This window comes from Trachinotus anak, unplaced genomic scaffold, assembly GCF_046630095.1.
Source record: "Trachinotus anak isolate AG129_WGS33_773 ecotype Australia unplaced genomic scaffold, CSIRO_AGI_Tana_v1 ptg000029l, whole genome shotgun sequence".
In the NCBI taxonomy this organism is placed as follows: Eukaryota; Metazoa; Chordata; class Actinopteri; order Carangiformes; family Carangidae; genus Trachinotus; species Trachinotus anak.
The window spans coordinates 143,358-163,030 of NW_027273880.1; the positions used below are offsets into that span (position 1 = coordinate 143,358).

General features: G+C 41.8%; 2 protein-coding genes across 2 annotated transcripts in view; both read right to left on the reverse strand.

Moving 5' to 3' along the window:
• Positions 1-19,673, reverse strand: part of LOC139611994 (protein NLRC3-like) — a 266,035-nt gene that overhangs the window by 15,224 nt on the left and 231,138 nt on the right. Inside the window, exons 21-25 of the mRNA XM_071467100.1 lie at positions 16,868-17,044; positions 15,970-16,146; positions 15,160-15,336; positions 14,265-14,438; positions 13,383-13,559 (exon numbers count right to left, since the gene is read on the reverse strand). Coding sequence (XP_071323201.1) covers positions 13,383-13,559; positions 14,265-14,438; positions 15,160-15,336; positions 15,970-16,146; positions 16,868-17,044 — 882 coding nt within the window. The remainder of the gene's footprint in view (positions 1-13,382; positions 13,560-14,264; positions 14,439-15,159; positions 15,337-15,969; positions 16,147-16,867; positions 17,045-19,673) is intronic.
• On the reverse strand, positions 2,514-5,865 carry LOC139612028 (OX-2 membrane glycoprotein-like; the record flags this gene model as incomplete). Its single annotated transcript, XM_071467152.1, has 2 exons — positions 2,514-5,391; positions 5,508-5,865. Coding segments are annotated over 2 exons (663 nt in total), but the record flags the coding sequence as incomplete, so codon positions are not given.

A 19,673-nucleotide genomic window follows, 5' to 3' on the forward strand; every position in this document is an offset into this window, starting at 1 on the left:
TCCCTCTGTCCAATGACACTGTCGCCAGACGTATAAATGACACTGCTGACGATCCTCAAGAACAGCTGGTAGATAAACTCAAAGACAAAAAGAAAAAAAAACTCTATTTTAAAACAGAACTAGCCTCATCCAGAAGAAACAATCCTGCCAGAACTTGTTTGGCCTCTTACACCATGCCACAAAGAGAACCAAGAAGACAGTAAATGCTTTACGCTGGAACTGTAGTTAGGTTTTATTTATTTTTCTATTTATGCCTTATTTTGGCTTGTGTGCATTTCGGAAATGACTATTTGTTAATTTGAAATGACTTACCTTAGAACTTCAATTAGAAGCCGAGTCCATTTTACTGTCCTGGTGTGGCTGCACAGTTTGTCAAATAAACGCAGGTCTCAATTAGACGCCCGGTTCTCTGGATGTATCGTCCCTGTCAGTTATCTAATTTGTTCATGCAAATAAAGGTTTAAATAACTATGGCAATCTTCAGCTTTCATCCTTTCTAAAGTAGGCTACCTGTGTTTAATATGGTCCTCTCTCTCTCTCTCTCTCTCTCTCTCTCTCTCTGTACATGTGGTTGTCCTAGATACGCTGTCTCTCAGAGCTAGATCACATGAATTTGTTGTAATATGTTATTGGATAGCCTGGTATTATTAACAGGAGTATTATTCATACTGATTTAATTAATCAATTTGACAGCATTTCCCATAATTCCTGTGCACGAGTTTTGTGCAGATGGAATTAATGGCCTCTCCCATGTAGACACCTGTCCCAAATATAGGTCAGTGGAATTCAGTGACCGAAGCAGATAAAAGCCCGAGCTATCAATTTAAGTTTTATGGTTCTTATTTTTTATGGATTTGTTTTTGAATTTCAAAACCAAGAATGTAACATGGTACTTGCACTACATGGCTTCAGTTTTTACAGATAATATTGTATGAAAAATTAGCAATAAAAATGAAGTGATTTTTCTTGAAAGTAAACCACTTACTTTCTCATTTTATGAGACCTGTTTTCTCTTTTTTATATTTTCTATTGCTCTTTAATAAGACAAGAATAGTTCTTACCAAGATACTCGATCAATCGATAGAATAATTGGTAAATACTCAATTATTAAATGAATCAGCAGCTGCAGTCTGATGTCAAGTTACTGTTCCTGTATGTGAACTATGACGATGACTTCTGTTGTAGCAACGCTCCACACACAATGTTCACCGAAGATAATGTTAGCTTGTTTAGGCTAATATTAGCTTGTTTAGGCTAACGTTGGTTAATTTAGGCTAACGTTAGCTTGTATAGGCTTTAGCCTTCCATTAGCTTGTTTAGACTAATATTAGCTTGTTCAGGCTAACATTAGCTTGTTTAGGCTAACATTAGCTTGTTCAGGCTACCGTTAGCTTGTTCAGGCTAACATTAGCTTGTTCAGGCTAACGTGGCGACAGCTCATCATGTGAGCTGGGAGCTTATAACATTAGCAGCTACAGTCTCCACTGTTCAGTCTGTCAGAATATAACAGTGACTTTTAAATGAATATTTTCCCTCCATGACTCTGTCCCCTCGTCGCTCAGTTGAACTCCTGCTGGACACTGACTGTATGGAGGTGTGTGTACATGCTGCTGACCTGTGTGGAGACATTTGTTTCTTTTCCCCTCATCAGGTAAATATTCTTCTCAGTGTCCATTAAACACTGGAAACACTTGCACTTTAACTGAACACGCTCAAAAGAATTCAGCATTATAACATCACTCACACACTAACAGTGGAGGGCGTCTCCTGCCGGCAGCTGTGGTAACTCCAGTCTGCTTCTCCAGCAGGATCATGGTTTGATCTCTGGATCTGGATGATGATCTGCTGCCATGTGACCCAGTTATGTTCGGCAGTCACTAGTTCAGTTGTATTGTGCACCACCCACTTAGGTGAGGCTGGGTAAGGTCACTATATGTCTGCTTAGGGGTTAGGGTGGGCTATACCATATACACTATCTGACTATCAAGTGGTTGTTCAGTTATTTCTAGGTGGCTGCAACTGTCTTTGTAAAATGTTACTCAGTTTAGTCAGATTTGAAATGTGAAACCATCTCCCTCAGTTCTCTGGTCCCGTTTTCTAAGTGCTTTCTGTCTCATTCATTGTGTGACTCTTACATTGTTGGTCCCCTGGTGAACACTGGTGACTGTGTGGGAGGGTTTGCGTTGTGGCCTACCTCAGTGACTCTGTCTGCTCTGGACTTATCTTTTTCCTTCCTCTGTCTCTGAAGTCTTTGCCTCTCCTCTTCATGCTCCTTCTGCTGCTCTGTTGGTTGCTGTGACATCAGCAGCTGCCTCCTTGTCTCCATCTCTGTCTGCTGTAATTAACAATGTCACTCATCATCTTTTTTTCCTCACTGAGCAAAAATCTTTCTTACCAGCATTTCATCATTACACCGTGGATCAGAAACAGAAATGTAACTGTAACTGACATGTTTCATATCTAAACTCATAACCCAGCAGTGTAGCAACAAGTGCAGTTAATACAACATGACAATTCATCACAAGGAGCTCAAAAGAAGCTTTTTCTGTCACATGAAAACTTTTTTTGTGATCAACAAACTGCACACAGGAATTAAAAAACAATGCAGTCACATGTAATAAAATACTTATTAAATCATCTTTATTTTTCATGTTATCGGTTAAAGAAACTGCAGAAAGTCACAAATGCAACAATTTCAAACCTTTCATGTAAAATTTCTTCCAGAGCAAGTAAATCTACACAGTTTTCCACACATGCAACTTAGACAACAAGTAAAACAGTTTTCTTCTTCAAACCGTGTTGTACAAGAGGAAAAAGTACGTTGGCATCTCCTGACTACAAACAGAGATGCACATCTTAATATAATGTCTGTTGGATTGTAACTGATGAAAAAAGTGAGTCACTGAACAGGAAAACACAGGAAAAGTAAATTCTCCTTTTCCACAACATGAAACAGTTTGACCAAAGAGAAATAAGAGAGTGAAGCGAGGAGGTCTTACCTGTCCACAGGCCAAATGTACATAGGACTGTAGAACTCTACTGTCCTGCAGATGATATGCAAATGAGCCTCTATGATGTCAGAGGACGTCACAACATGAGCATTCTATTCCAGCTGTCAGTTCTATTGTCAATGAATTCCAATCATATTATACAGTGAAATCATGTAGAGCACATTTCTTAACAAAAGTACAGGTGAAATAAAGTTCAATAAAATGTATAACACAATTTATAACTTATTTATTTACTGTATTTATAAGAGACAAGGTACAATATTAAATATGGGGCTATCTGATGCAGTGTAGCAGAGTTAGCCTGAGGCTAATTTTAATCTGCAGTCCCAATAAAACTTCCACACAGTGATGAAACAGCACTGAGCAAACTAAACTATGAATAAATAAACTTCACTCACTAACTTTATTCAGCTTTGTGTTTTCATTAAACATGACCTTGGAGAGGACATCAGGTTGTGACATTTCTATAGGTCACAAACACACAAAAATAATAAAACTGAAAAGTCATCAAAAATAGTCAAATGTAATAAGTTCAATGACTTTGATGAAGTCATTAAAACAGTTATATTAAATATTACATTTTTAACTATTACCTATTACCTCAAAAGTAACCCTCCCAACACTGATAATTACATCTAAATCCTCACAATACGAAGGGTTGATAGGCCCATTATTGTTGTGGTCATTGTTAGTAGTATCTATAGAAGACACAATAACAGTGGCTGCAATAACATTAATGATGATTAATTAGCAGTGTCAAAAAAAATCAATCAGGAAGGAGAAATGATTAATGCCACACAGTCATACAAGTATCTGAAGATTTATGAACAAACATTTTAACCTTATGCCACTGAAATAAACTGATGCTACATATGCTACTGACTAGATGACAAAAATTATCTCTAAATAAGTCAACAAAACATCACACGTTCTTCAGTTAAAAAACAAACAAACACATAAACACATAAAAAGAGACACAAAACATCACTATCAAAACTACTATGAAGATTATTCTTCATGAAACAACAGACTCATTATCCGTGGGCGAGGACAGACCTGTTGTCACAGAGTTACAGTGCATTCAGACCCCTTCCACTTTTCCACATTGTGTTATTTTACAGGTGTGCTCCTTTCCACAATAAGTCCAACCAGCTGAATTTACCACAGACTGACTCCAGTCAAGGTGGAGAAACATCTCAGAGATGATGACGAGAAATGGAACCTGAGCTAAAGTTCAACTGTCACAGCAAAGTGTCTGAATACTTGTGGAAATGTGATATTTCAGTTTTTCCTTTTTAATACATCTCCAAAAAAAATCTTCAGAAATTCTGTTTTCACTTTGTCATGATTGAATTTAGATTGATGAGGGAAAAAATGAATGTAAATGACCAGTGGTAATTCTACAGTGTGGTGGGGCCCTTCACAAAAAAATACCAGGTGGCTCCTCCAATCAGCAGTCACCATTTATCACCATTATGTAATAAGTACATAATCAATAATCAATACATAAAGCCCCTTTAAGGAGGTTTCCTACCGAGTGATGTTGGCAATTTAGCAGTTTTCTCACTAGATTTGGCAACTTTTAAATGAATAGCAAATGAATTTCAGTGCTCTGTTCATAATACTAATACTTCAGTTCCACAGTCTGTTCAACAGTCTGCGTAAAACAGTGTTTTTAATATTAGTGTAAGATTTAGATGCACATTGAGGGGCTGCTTGAAAAAAATAGCTAATTACATAGGTAATTACAGTCAGTATAATTGAATTATCTTTAGATTAAAACTATTAATAATCTTGTATGTGTGTACAGGCTTTACTGAAAACAGCTGGAAACACTGCTCCTAAGATGTCATTGGAAATCATCCAGGAAGTTGTTGTTGTGACTTCAGGTGTTTGGGTCCTGGAAATTTTATAATATATATATATATATATATATATATATATATATATATACACAGTTTCATTCTAAATGTTTCTTTACTCAGTCAATATTATGTCATCAATTTATTCTGAACAGTTTATGAGCAAGTTAGGCAAGTTAGAAGTCCTTCTCAGTCTATGAATCTCTGGAAGTGTCACTCAGCATCAGCAGACGTGTGTTTGAGCCCAGGAATCATGGGAAACACCTCTTTCTGAACAGAGAGCACTCGCACTGCACATCTAACCTGTGTGCTGTTGCCACAGAAACCTGACAGCACGGCTGTAGTGGTGACAGCGACTGTACGCTTGGTGTTGGTGACACTGACAGTGTTGTATTGTGAGAAGCAGACGTGTGGTGGTGGGACATGCAGTGTTCCTGTTGAAGCAGGTGGAGCTGTGGCTGAGCAGGACACCACAGTAGAGTCTGACTCTGTAACATGTTGAGAGGCTTCATGCAGCTCTGCAGAGAAACAGATATTGAACAAATATCAAATGGATGAAGTTGTTAGTTTGTACAAAAGTCTGCACAAACTGCTCATTGAAACAGGTTCCACTTGTAATGCAGTCAGATCTCACCATAGATCTGGAGGCAGGTTGTAACACTGAGATCACTGTCAGGGCTGGTTTGAAACAAACAGCGACAGCAGCCTTCATCCTGCTCCGTCACATTCCTGATAACTATGGAGCAGCTCTGCACTCCATCATCTTTAAACTCCACTTTATCTCTAAAATCAGGACTGACACTGAGACCAAGCTTTTTGTTGTTGGTGGCAATATTCTTCTCCCCGCTGGATAAAACTTTCTCCAACGTGACTTGACTAACATCTCCAGATTTCATGAGTGGGCAGTTGGAACGAGCCTTTTCTCCCGCTGCTGCCACCACAGTCTGCTGTGTTTGTATCACAGCTGTTGGACCTGCATGGAGGGAGTGAAAATACAGTTCAGTTTAAGATCTGAGCTTCCAGCTGTGTGTGAGCAAGAGCATCACTGCACAACAGTGATTTGTAGAAACTACAACTTGATGAAATCTGTCATCACATGGCATCCAGGCCACGTTTTCTCACACTGAGCGCTCAAAATGCTATTAAACTCTATGAAATCTGGAGGGGACTTGTATTCTGACCTTTATGGTGACTGCATTAAAAACACATGCAGCATTAACTATTTCATTCTGTTGTTTTTCTCACTGTCCAAAGACAAGCGCTGCAGTATTCAAGTCTTACTTGAAGAGAGCCTATGAAATCCTAATTGTGCTCCATCACACCACAAACAATTCAGTTTATGAAGTTGTGTTGGACATGGTGAGTTAGGGCGACCATTCACATGTGACTCTGGTATCAGAGAAATATATACAAAGTTGAACTGAACTGTAAGACAGGAAGTCCTGTGGCCCTTAGAAATGAAACATGTGAGGGAAATGACTTCATTGTTTAAGTTGCTGGAAAAATCATAAATCAAGTCAATAATTCCTGATAATGACTGAATGTAGTGTAGTTTGTCCCACATTTGCACCTAGAAGTAGCAGCTTATACATCTAAATATATGTACTACAAATGCTTCACCTTCAGTCTTTATTATGTCAGAGTTATCCTGAACTCAAATGTATCAGTCGTTGTGAGAGATCATTTATTTTGTTGTTCCAGCAACTTCAAATCTAATAATTTATTTGCAAGGGGAAAATGATTTCTATGTGTCTTTCTTATTAATACAGTGTATTTCATTTTATCTCCATATGCAGACTTTGTGTTGACACCGTGTGTTGGTGTGCTCATGTAACATCTGACAGCCGCTCACACTGAAGCACTTGTCTTTGGAAAGTGAGACAAATGATGTCATAAAGTCACCACAACGGCTCACCGCTCACCCTGGGCCGTTTCCGTGCATTTACCCTCAAGCTCTGATCACAAGTGCACTTTAACTTTGGGGGCTCGGTGCCTCCGGGGGAAAAGTCCTTCTGATGTGCTGCTTCTCTGTATAAACACTGATCTTCTGCTCATAAACTGATCAAAACGTGGGGACGACTTGTATCTGCAGCAGTGCAGCGCAACAGCACTTTGATTATTCAGTGTAATAGTGCACCGTGTCCTCCATGTTCAGTGTGGTCCCAAACTCTGATGCCCGATGGGACCGTGGCGGCTGCGCAACATCTTTAGAGAGACCAGTTAGAGATGTCAGACTTTTTGTTTTCTCAGACACAACAAGCAGAAACACCACTTTGACCGTGGGACAAGGAAACGACCTGAGGTGTGGGAAGGTGAAAGAGGAAGAATTAGACAGCAGAACCATTGGCAACCGGCTGTCACTCTGAAGAAACATGAACAGCCAAGGTCCTACACTGTACAGACTGAACATGAGCCGATCTACAGAAGAACCAGGAGACACACACTGAAAACAAAGGAGGCCTTGATTTCCCCACAACAAACTGAGGCTGTTGAAAATGTGCCTGACTCACCACAGCTGATGGAGAACGGACAGCAGCCTGCAGAGACAGGACCAGGACAAAGAGACCACCAAGAAAGACTCTGACCTGCAGGGTCCCCACTACCTGCTGTCACACCTGAGTCCTCAGTGAGAAATGAGACTGAGCACTGAGAACTGCGGAAACACTTTAAGCTGTGGGAGGCCTGTTAGAGTTCCCATAAGACACCAAGACTGAGGGCAGAGGCTGTTAAAGAAAGTGAAGCCACTAAGTTGTTGAGTGGTTAAGTTTATATAATGTAGAGCAGAAACTGAGTTGTGTGAACTTTCTATTGTTACTAAAAACAGGGAGATGTCATGTATTGTGTTGTAGTACTGGAGCTGCCAACAGGAGGAGCTGTAACATTACAGACGTTGTTCTGGTTCTACTGAAGACGCACCAGTAAAACGGGTTCTGTCTGCTTCAGGCGTCTCCTCCTTTGATCTGATAGAGCACAAGGTCATTTTACAAAAACCATGAACACAAAAGTGTAATTCATTCAGATTCAGCAGCATCATAAACCAGCAAGAGGAGAAACGGTGGTGACGGGGACGTCTGGTCCCTGTCGTCTTCACTCAGACAAAAGGTCGACTTCACAGAAATCAGTCCAAAAGGACGACAGCACATGATCGACAGGCTAAAGGTCAAGACAGAAAGTAGTCGCACACTGGCTCACTGAGAAATATACACAAAGGAACAAAAGGCTGGACCACTGTCACAAGGGGGACAAGAGGAACTGGATCAGAGGGTAGGGAACACTGAGACTAAGGCCGCGTTCAGACTGCAGGCGAATCTGATTCAAATCAGATTCCTTCACAAATCCGATTTTTAGGGCTGACTGTCCACACTGTTTTTCGCAAGTGTCCAAATCGGATATAGCTCTGTTCAGACTGTGCCACATTGACTGATCTGACAGGTTGCTGTAGTAACAAAGCGTCTGACGTCATATAATTGCGACAGTGACAACAACAACAACAAACATGATGGAGGCAGGTCACCTCGGTATATTGGCCTTATCACTGTCCAGTAGAGGTGCAGAACATCTCAGATGCACTAGACATTTGCAACGCCGCAGGAGGCTGGTAGGATTATACACAACAATGCTTCATGCTGCACTCACTGCCGGAGTTTCTGTGCAGCGACGAGTGTGGTGCCACCCGAAGAGCTATGACTGGTGGGAAAATGTAGTCCTAGGCAGTTTTGACGATGACCAATGGCTTGCGAATTTCAGAATGTGCCGAGCAACGTTTAATATGCTCACTGATCGCCTACGACCAAGGCTCACACGCCTGGACACGCACCTCAGGCCGGCAAAAGCGGTGGAGAAACGTGTCGCAGTTGCCCTGTAGTGGTTGGCCACAGGGTCAGGGTACCGCACCGTTGCGCACCTTTTTGGTAAGGCAAGGGTGTGCGTGGTCGTCCGTGAGGCGTGTACCGCCCTGACTGCTCTGCAAAAAGAGTACATCAAGATCCCTGTGGGAGATCACCTGCAGCGCATCGTCCAGGGCTTCCTAACACACTGGGTCTGGCATCGTGTAGAGTGATGTCCCGGACAGTCAAAACCGATCTGAGTGTTTGGAGCTGTTCAGACTGAGACGCATCTGTCCAAATGCGATCTGAAACTAACTCCCAAAGGTGGTTTCGATCTGGTTTCCACAAATCGGATTTCATGTGATTTGTGACTGTTCAGATCTCCAGTTCCAATCTGGATGGGCTAAAAATCGGATTTAGGCTGGCACTCTGAACAAGGCCTAAATACTACTCTGGAGGAGGGGGGGGCAATGAGACACAGGTGAAACTGTTGGCAGAGCAGCACGACACAGCGGCTACTCATTGTGAACCCAGGTAGCACCGAATTTGCAGGAAAGGAGGAGAAAGAAGACGTTCTGCTGTGTCTCAGTTCACCCGCACACTGCAACTCCAAACAGATGCGTGCAGGAGGCCTTTTATTAACCACGCCCATCAGGTGGCTCGTCAATCACAAATTAAATTAAATGTTTGCCCCATTATTAAGAAAACAAATAAACATCCATTATTGAGAGCACTATTCAACACCCCCACTTGCTCTCACATTATTACAAACAACAAAAAACATTACATTTACATTCAATCAAAAGGGGGGAAAAATATCATCACCTTTCCAGGGTTTTTCTTTTAGTTAACGCCAAACATAAACTTAGCAAATTTGACTAACTTAAATTTTGTTACAGGTTTGGTCATCAAATCTGCTACCATGTGATCAGTTGGACAATACTCCAATAATACCTTTCCATCATCCACAATGGACCGTATGAAGTGGTATTTTATATCCACATGTTTACACCTCTGTCTACGGACAGGATTCTTAGCTAAAGCAATTGTGCCTTGGTTGTCCTCATACAGCTTAGGTAGTGCATACAGATGTTTATCTATGCCATCTAAAAGTTGTGTGAGGTACAGACACTCTTGAATGGTTGCAGCCAGAGCAATATACTCTGCCTCACAAGTAGACAGTGCTACAGTGGGCTGCTTTTTGGTCTTCCATGAGGTCCGCCCTTCGTCAGGCTTACACAATATCCAGTTGTGCTTTTTCTATCATTAACATCACCAGCCCAGTTCGCATCACTGTAGGCTTGTATACACAGGTTCTCATCACATTTCCTGTAACACAACTTCTTATCCCTTGTGCCTTTGAGGTACCTCAACACATGTTTAACTGTACCAAAGTGCTGTTCAGTAGGTCCACTAAAACACTGTGACAGTTTGCTTACAACAAAACTCAAATCCGGTCTTGTACAGACAGTCAAATAAATCAGACTACCCACTGCCTCTCTGTATATGGAAACATCACTCATCAATGCAGCATCATCTGTGTAGTTCAGTTTTTGTTCACAAGGTGTTGACCTAGGTTTACAATCTTGCATGTTGAACCGTTCCAGGATCTTCCCAACATACTTTTCTTGTGACATTGTTACACAGTCGTCACTCTGGTTAAAATCAATACCAAGAAAATGTCTTAATCTGCCCAAATCCTTCATTTTGAATCTTGCTGTAAGCATGTCCTTCGTAACATTCATAGCATTTTCATCACTTGCTGCAATTATTAAGTCATCAACCCAAATTACTATGATCACCTTCTCATGGCCTCTTTGCCTTGTGTAAACACAGTGGTCAGCCTGGTTTTGTATAAACTCGTTTTGTGTCAGATACTCATGTAACAACTTGTTCCAGTTTCTGCCTGATTATTTTAGCCCATATAATGACCTCTCCAGTTTGCAAACCAACTCTTTGTCTGTGTGGGATTTTAACTCGTACCCCTCCGGCTGTTGCATGTAAATCTCACAGTCAATGGGTGCATTTAAATAGGCAGTCTTCACATCCATCTGGTGTAAAATCAAATTTTCCTGTGCTGCTTTCTGGATCAAAACTCTGACACTAGTCATGTTAGCGGTAGGAGAAAATGTCTCCTCATAATCTTTTGACTGTACCCTTTAGCAACACACAGAATTATTATTCTGCTACAAACAGCAGAACTAAACACCAGTCAAATATAAGGCTATAAAGAACAGGAAGTAAATATATAAACATTATTTACCATACAGAAGGATTTAAAGTTCTGTTAATTAATGATGAATTAAACCAATGATATTTGTTACTTATCATTATGATATATAGACATGCTCATATAAAAAGGCTGGGAGATATGGCTAAAAACCTCATATCTCAACAGGCTGAAGAGAAGCAGTAAATGTGCAATAAAATACAATACTATGAAAATGTAACAGTAACATAATGAGTAGATTTTAACTTTAACTTGCTTTTTACTTTTATCTTAAAACATTTTAACTTCTACTAGAGTAAAAAACTTTTTTGGTTTCGATTCACTGCAGGGGCTGGTTACAAATATTTAGCATATTCAACATTATGAATATGATCATTTAATATATCTTCTATAAAGTATTATTGAATACATCAATAAGATGGAGGATGAAAACAACATGTTGCTCCTGTACAATAATATCTTGTAAAGTTCAGCTGAAGAACATGAGGCTTCAACGTCTGAGTCAAACTCATCTTCAGAGTTCAAATCATTTTACTGTGAAATTCCCTCTTTGTGAAGCTCAACAAGGAAACTGTTCAGAGCTGAACTTGATGAGCTTTAAGTCCAGAGACACTGATGATGCTCTGTCAGATCCAGAGGAACACACAGGGATGATGGTGAACTGGACTCTGTGTGTGACAGTGGAGCTGTTCTCAGATCAGTTCAGACTGCAGCACTGAGAGTCATCTCCACTTCTTCTGGTTCCTCTGTCAGTCACTGCTGGATCAAGCTCTCCTCTCCACTCTCACCTCCAGCTGTGTAGAGAAGAAGAAAGCAGAGGAGATGAATCAGTGTTTACAGAGACTCACTTCATCAGTCAGTGATGCAGCAGGGACTTCAGTCCTGTTCAGACCAGATGTGCAGCAGCTGCTTCCTCTCAGCTCTCATGTTAACGTGTTGGAGTGAACACACTGAGCTGGAAGCTCACAGACCTGCAGAGACGTTCAGCATCAAGTCTGTTCACTCTGCACATTTCACTCAGTCCACAGTGGAAACAAAGTGCTGAGTCAGCAACAGGTCAGTGATGGATTCACTCCTGTTACCTGTCAGCTGATGTCACTTTAAACACAGAGTCTCTGTGTGTTGATCAACATGTGAGCTGCTTCTGAAACATCACCTGACTGAACATGGAGGCTGTCACTAAGAGCCAGGGACTGTCAGGCTCCATCACACTGATCTCAGAGCTGTGACACAGATGAAACTGATCAGCTGTTTAGTGTTGAAACCAGAGAACAAACAGTCTCAGATCAGATTGGACAGTTTGATGAATGAGGACACTGTCTCTGTCCATCTGTGAGGCTGTCAGCTGGAATCAGCTTTATTTCCCGTACACATCAACACAACAACAACAGTCGTCTTCACATCGACTCACACACATGATCACAACAAGCTTCTGGCTGCTCTGATTGGCTGACTGTTGTCTCTCTCTCTGTCTGTCCAATCCTGAAGCTTGTCCCCGTTCTCCTCTCAGAGCTTCACTGAGGAAAGCAGCCACTGAGGAGGTTGGAGGTTCACAGGAAACACTGGATCTTTGCTCTGATACTAACTGTGTCGAGTACAATACTGCTGAGAGCAGCATGGACTGACTCTGCCCCTCTACTGACCTCAGAGTCTCCAGTCTACAGTCTGGACTCTCCACGAGACCACGGAGATCCTTCAGGGCTGAATCCTGCAGGGTGTTGAAGCTCAGGTCCAGTTCTCTCAGATGGGAGGGGTTGGACTTCAGAGCTGAGACCAGAGAAGAACAGCTGATCTCTGACAAACTGCAGAACCTCAATCTGAATAAAGAATCAAAGATGCAGATCAATGATTGATAATCAATCAGATTTGTCCTGATCAATGATCTTTGTCTAAAATGAGTAGAGTGACTTTGTCCTTCTGTTATTGTGGATCATCATCATGTCAGTACAACACAACATTGTCAACACAACAGTTGTGTGTGTTGTGTTACAGATGAAAACACACACACACACAGTTTGATCAAACAGACATTAGTCCTGACACTTCACTGAAATCTACTGAAAAAAAGAAGATTGTTTCTTCACTTTCTTTGGACAAATATTAGTTGTGAGGATCTTGTGTATGTTGTTGTGATAAAAATGAATTGACTTGAACAACTAACACTGGACATTTTCTCCAGTGGATTTAGAAAACATGAGTCCTCTGACTGAGAGAAATACGAGTGTGTGAGCTGTGAAGGTTGAACTGAAGTGAACAGACATTATTCATGACAAGTGAGTGAAATGAGCTGAAACTGAAGAATCATTCTCAGTCTGAGAGAAGAACAACTGGAAACATGAGACAACAACTATTTACAATGTCATTCATTCATTCACAGTCAATGGATTCAACTTGTGTGTGAAGCTTCATTAGCTGTGGATTCAAGATATAAGATCTACAACAGTGAACTGACCTCAGAGTCTCCAGTCTACAGTCTGGACTCTGCAGAAAACCACACAGAACCTTCACTCCTGGATCCTGCAGGTTCTGGTTGTAGCTCAGGTCCAGTTCTCTCAGATGGGAGGGGTTGGACTTCAGAGCTGAGACCAGAGAAGAACAGCTGATCTCTGACAACCTGCAGCTCCTCAATCTGAATAAAGAATCAAAGATGTGAGTTTAGGAGACAAAGTTCCTGCTTGAAACCACAAAGAGTCAAACAGACAAAGTAAAAACAGCTCTCATTAATATTCATGACAACATGCTGCTGCTTCAATAAAGACGTAGTGACTCCACCTCTTCAACTCTGCCAGCTCCACCTGTGGCTCCATCTATACAAACTCACGTTGTGCAGATTCTACTAAAGATCCTCAAGTTTTCAAAGACAACAAACATGTCAGGCTGAAGTTTGGAGACATGAGAACAAATGTATAGAAATATATATTAAATTCACTAGTTGATGGAACGGCAGAGACACAGACACCTGGTGACTGAGCTCAAATATTTAACACAGTCAAACCTACAGGATTTATGTTGCTATGACAACATGGCATTGAATATTGGAGTCAGCACAAACATCACAGAGCCTTATGAAAGTGTTGGGACCATCAGCTATTGATTATAGATCAGTTATTGTCTGACAGATTCAATGTGTTTCTGTTGGTGTTTGAAAAAGTCATGAGGTGAAAGTTGAGGAGAAACAGTCACTGGACTAAAAGCAGAGAAGAAGAAAACAGACTTTACCATGAAGATCCTCAGTGTGGATCAGTATAATATCAGCCTCATGTCTGCAGCTCAGTGTCAACACAACTTTCACATCACATTCATCTCAGCACAGAAAGAAAACATGGAGTCTGACCTCAGAGTCTCCAGTCTACAGTCTGGACTCTGCAGAAAACCACACAGACCCTTCACTCCTGGATCCTGCAGGTTGTTGTTTCTCAGGTCCAGTTCTCTCAGATGGGAGGGGTTGGACTTCAGAGCTGAGCCCAGAGAAGAACAGCTGATCTCTGACAAACTGCAGCTCCTCAATCTGAATAAAGAATCAAAGATGTGAGTTTAGGAGACAAAGTTCCTGCTTGAAACCACAAAGAGTCAAACAGACAAAGTAAAAACAGCTCTCATTAATATTCATGACAACATGCTGCTGCTTCAATAAAGACGTAGTGACTCCACCTCTTCAACTCTGCCAGCTCCACCTGTGGCTCCATCTATACAAACTCATGTTGTGCAGATTCTACTAAAGATCCTCAAGTTTTCAAAGACAACAAACATGTCAGGCTGAAGTTTGGAGACATGAGAACAAATGTATAGCAATATATATTAAATTCACTAGTTGATGGAACGGCAGAGACACAGACACCTGGTGACTGAGCTCAAATATTTAACACAGTCAAACCTACAGGATTTAAAGTGATGAAACAACCTGTTGCTATGACAACTTGGCTTTGAATATTGGAGTCAGTACAAACATCACAGAGCCTTATAAAAGTGTTGGGACCATCAGCTATTGATTATAGATCAGTTATTGTCTGACAGATTCAATGTGTTTCTGTTGGTGTTTGAAAAAGTCATGAGGTGAAAGTTGAAGAGAAACAGTCACTGGACTAAAAGCAGAGAAGAAGAAAACAGACTTTACCATGAAGATCCTCAGTGTGGATCAGTATAATATCAGCCTCATGTCTGCAGCTCAGTGTCAACACAACTTTCACATCACATTCATCTCAGCACAGAAAGAAAACATGGAGTCTGACCTCAGAGTCTCCAGTCTACAGTCTGGACTCTGCAGAAAACCACACAGACCCTTCACTCCTGGATCCTGCAGGTTCACGTTCCAGCTCAGGTCCAGTTCTCTCAGATGGGAGGGGTTGGACTTCAGAGCTGAGCCCAGAGAAGAACAGCTGATCTCTGACAACCTGCAGCTCCACAATCTGAATAAAGAATCAAAGATGCAGATCAATGATTGATAATCAATCAGATTTTTCCTGATCAATGATCTTTGTCTAAAATGAGTAGAGTGACTTTGTCCTTCTGTTATTGTGGATCTTCATCATGTCAGTACAACACAACATTGTCAACACAACAGTTGTGTGTGTTGTGTTACAGATGAAAACACACACACACAGTTTGATCAAACAGACATTAGTCCTGACACTTCACTGAAATCTACTGAAAAAAAGAAGATTGTTTCTTCACTTTCTTTGGACAAATATTAGTTGTGAGGATCTTGTGTATGTTGTTGTGATAAAAATGAATTGACTTGAACAACTAACACTGGACATTTTCTCCAGTGGATTTAGAAAACATGAGTCCTCTGACTGAGAGAAATACGAGTGTGTGAGCTGTGAAGGTTGAACTGAAGTGAACAGACATTATTCATGACAAGTGAGTGAAATGAGCTGAAACTGAAGAATCATTCTCAGTCTGAGAGAAGAACAACTGGAAACATGAGACAACAACTATTTACAATGTCATTCATTCATTCACAGTCAATGGATTCAACTTGTGTGTGAAGCTTCATTAGCTGTGGATTCAAGATATAAGATCTACAACAGTGAACTGACCTCAGAGTCTCCAGTCTACAGTCTGGACTCTGCAGAAAACCACACAGACCCTTCACTCCTGGATCCTGCAGGTCCTGGTTTTCACTTAGGTCCAGTTCTCTCAGATGGGAGGGGTTGGACTTCAGAGCTGATACCAGAGAAGAACAGCTGATCTCTGACAACCTGCAATTCTTCAATCTGAATAAAGAAACAAAGATGTGAGTTTAGGAGACAAAGTTCCTGCTTGAAACCACAAAGAGTCAAACAGACAAAGTAAAAACAGCTCTCATTAATATTCATGACAACATGCTGCTGCTTCAATAAAGACGTAGTGACTCCACCTCTTCAACTCTGCCAGCTCCACCTGTGGCTCCATCTATACAAACTCATGTTGTACAGATTCTACTAAAGATCCTCAAGTTTTCAAAGACAACAAACATGTCAGGCTGAAGTTTGGAGACATGAGAACAAATGTATAGAAATATATATTAAATTCACTAGTTGATGGAACGGCAGAGACACAGACACCTGGTGACTGAGCTCAAATATTTAACACAGTCAAACCTACAGGGTTTAAAGTGATGAAACAGCCTGTTGCTATGACAACTTGGCTTTGAATATTGGAGTCAGTACAAACATCACAGAGCCTTATAAAAGTGTTGGGACCATCAGCTATTGATTATAGATCAGTTATTGTCTGACAGATTCAATGTGTTTCTGTTGGTGTTTTAAAAAGTCATGAGGTGAAAGTTGAAGAGAAACAGTCACTGGACTAAAAGCAGAGAAGAAGAAAACAGACTTTACCATGAAGATCCTCAGTGTGGATCAATATAATATCAGCCTCATGTCTGCAGCTCAGTGTCAACACAACTTTCACATCACATTCATCTCAGCACAGAAAGAAAACATGGAGTCTGACCTCAGAGTCTCCAGTCTACAGTGTGGACTCTGCAGAAAACCACACAGACCCTTCACTCCTGGATCCTGCAGGTCCTGGTTCCAGCTCAGGTCCAGTTCTCTCAGATGGGAGGGGTTGGACTTCAGAGCTGAGCCCAGAGAAGAACAGCTGATCTCTGACAAACTGCAGTTCCTCAATCTGAATAAAGAATCAAAGATGTAGATCAATGATTGATAATCAATCAGATTTGTCCTGATCAATGATCTTTGTCTAAAATGAGTAGAGTGACTTTGTCCTTCTGTTATTGTGGATCTTCATCATGTCAGCCTTCTACACACATCATCCAAATGTCAGCACAACATTCATACAGCTGTTGATGTGAACACAGGTTGATCAGCTGCTGCTGACCTCAGTTCAGTCTGTAATCAGAGGAGAATCAGAGGATTCACGTCTGTTTAGTCTGTTCCCTCTCTGACACTACAGACATCAGCACAGAAACAAAACACTGAGGACGTGAACAAACAGTGAGAACTCAGTCACACTGTTCAGAACAAACATGGTGGAGCAGCTTCAATGTTCCAAAGTCACCAAACAACTGCACAATGTCACATTTACAGGAGGAGGGAAAAGATTTCTCTGTGTCCACATCTTTAAAGAAGAACTTGTGTCACTGTTGAGAACTTGAGGAGGACGAGTGCTCGGCCTCAGTCTACCACCGGTGTTACAGCCCATTCTGTGAGCCGTCAGATTCTGTGACCTGCAGCAACAACCAGTTCACCTTCAGGTAACGTTCAGAGCCTCCTGCTGGAAAACACCACAGATTTATTCAGCTGATCTTCACTGAATGAGGAAGTAGAATTCATCTGATTTTCACATCAACCCCCCAGTGAGGAGCAGACTGAGTGAGGACGGGGTTAATGAAGGTCACAGAGCAGAGATCAAACCTGTGCTCACAGTCCTACAACCCTTCAGCTCAGCACAACGTCCACGGTTTAGGTCTGATAGTTGATGAACAGAGTTTCTCTGAGTGTCAGTGTCAGTCTGCTCTGGTAACTGCTCCTGAACCACAGTCACATGACCACTTGTGTTATTCATGTGATTAGAAGACGCTCCATTCTTCAAGATCAAGTCTGAGCTTTTGTTGTGTTCACACACAATAAACTAGATATGACATGAAGGACACCTGGAGCGCTTTGAGTTCACAGTGCACAGGTTCAGAGAAGCACAATGTGGACTTGAAGAGAACAGAAGTGAGAGCAGCTCAGTTCAGGTAACAGGGACCAGACTGATCTGCCAACAAAACCCCTACAGCCAACCTCCCCTGGAGCTCAGCTTTCAGAGCAGGCTCCTCTGCCTCTGCTGCCAGCTCTGTGTATCTGAGCTGTTTCCTCTCAGAGGCCGTTTCTCCTGTGTCCTCCCATGGTACTGTCAGCTCCACAACATACACAAGCTGCTGTGTTTCTGACCACAACACAACATCTGCTCTCAGATCAGTGGCAGCTGCCTCCTGAGGAACTAGGAGCTGTTTTCCTGGATCTCCTCTGATTGGCCAGTCCCTCCCTGCCTTCAGCTGCATCACGCCTGTTCAAAGCTGCTTCCTGAGTCCTTCACCCTCACCAACAAATCAAATCCATCTCATCTCCTTCTGCCTCCAGTGAGTTCACCTCTGAGCTCTGACTCTCAGTGGCTGCTGGGAGACACCTCAGCACCTGCTGATGTCTCCAGGTGTGTGGGCCTGGAGACAGGCTTGTTTTAGCCCCTGATAGAAGGAGCCCACATGAAGCTCCACCTGAACATAGAGGACATGTTGGCTCCTCAGCTGTTTATTCACTATGATGTTGGGGAGGTGGGAGCTGCTCATAAATTGCTCCCAGCATCAATCCAATCCTTCCTGCCTCCATGTCCCCCCTGCAGGATGGTGCAGCGAGGTAGACCACTTTTATATAACACAATATTATTAGTCTATACAATAATTAGTCCGGCCCCGGCCCCCAAACGGCCCCCGGGGATTCTCCTGACCCTCCCCATCACCACTCTGCTCCTGGTCTCATCTTCCTTCTTTCTCTTCACTGGCTGATTTTTTAAATGCTCACACAGAAATCCTGAAAATGAACCAACCAATGAAAAACTGGAACTTCACAGATTTGAACTGAATATAAAACTACAACAGCTCCAGTCAGTGAACTGACCTCAGAGTCTCCAGTCTACAGTTTGGACTCTCCAGTCCAGCACACAGCTGCTTCACTCCTGAATCCCTCAGGTCCCAGTTTCCACTCAGGTCCAGGTGTCTCAGATGGGAGGGGTTGGACTTCAGAGCTGAGGACACGACTTCACAGTGAGTCTCTGAGAGTCCACAATTAACAAGTCTGTGATGAGAGAAAATATAAAATGTGTTAGAATAAAATCAGACAGTTTGTAATAAAAGACACTGAAGTTAAAATGCATCTGTGGCTCAGCTCATCTGATCTGATTGTGTTTGACATGAAACAATAATTCTCATCACTCTCTCTCAGACCTGCAGAGTTTCATGGGAATCTTTGTTGTGCAGATGAAGGAGGGAAAATGATGTTACATTTCTGCTTCCATCATATGATTTGATCCAGAGTCAGAATCTTGTTCAGAAAAACAGTTTTATTCTCCACTGTTTTTAAACTGACTCCAGATTGCTTGGCTCTGCTGCCTCTCTGTAGAAGTCAACACACACCACTGCATAAAACACATCTGGCTCATTGTGGTGAATCAGTGGCAGCGCCCACGTTGATCCATGAACAAACTGTCCTCAGTAAAACACTAGTGATCAACACTTAGTGGACTCTACAGTTACAAC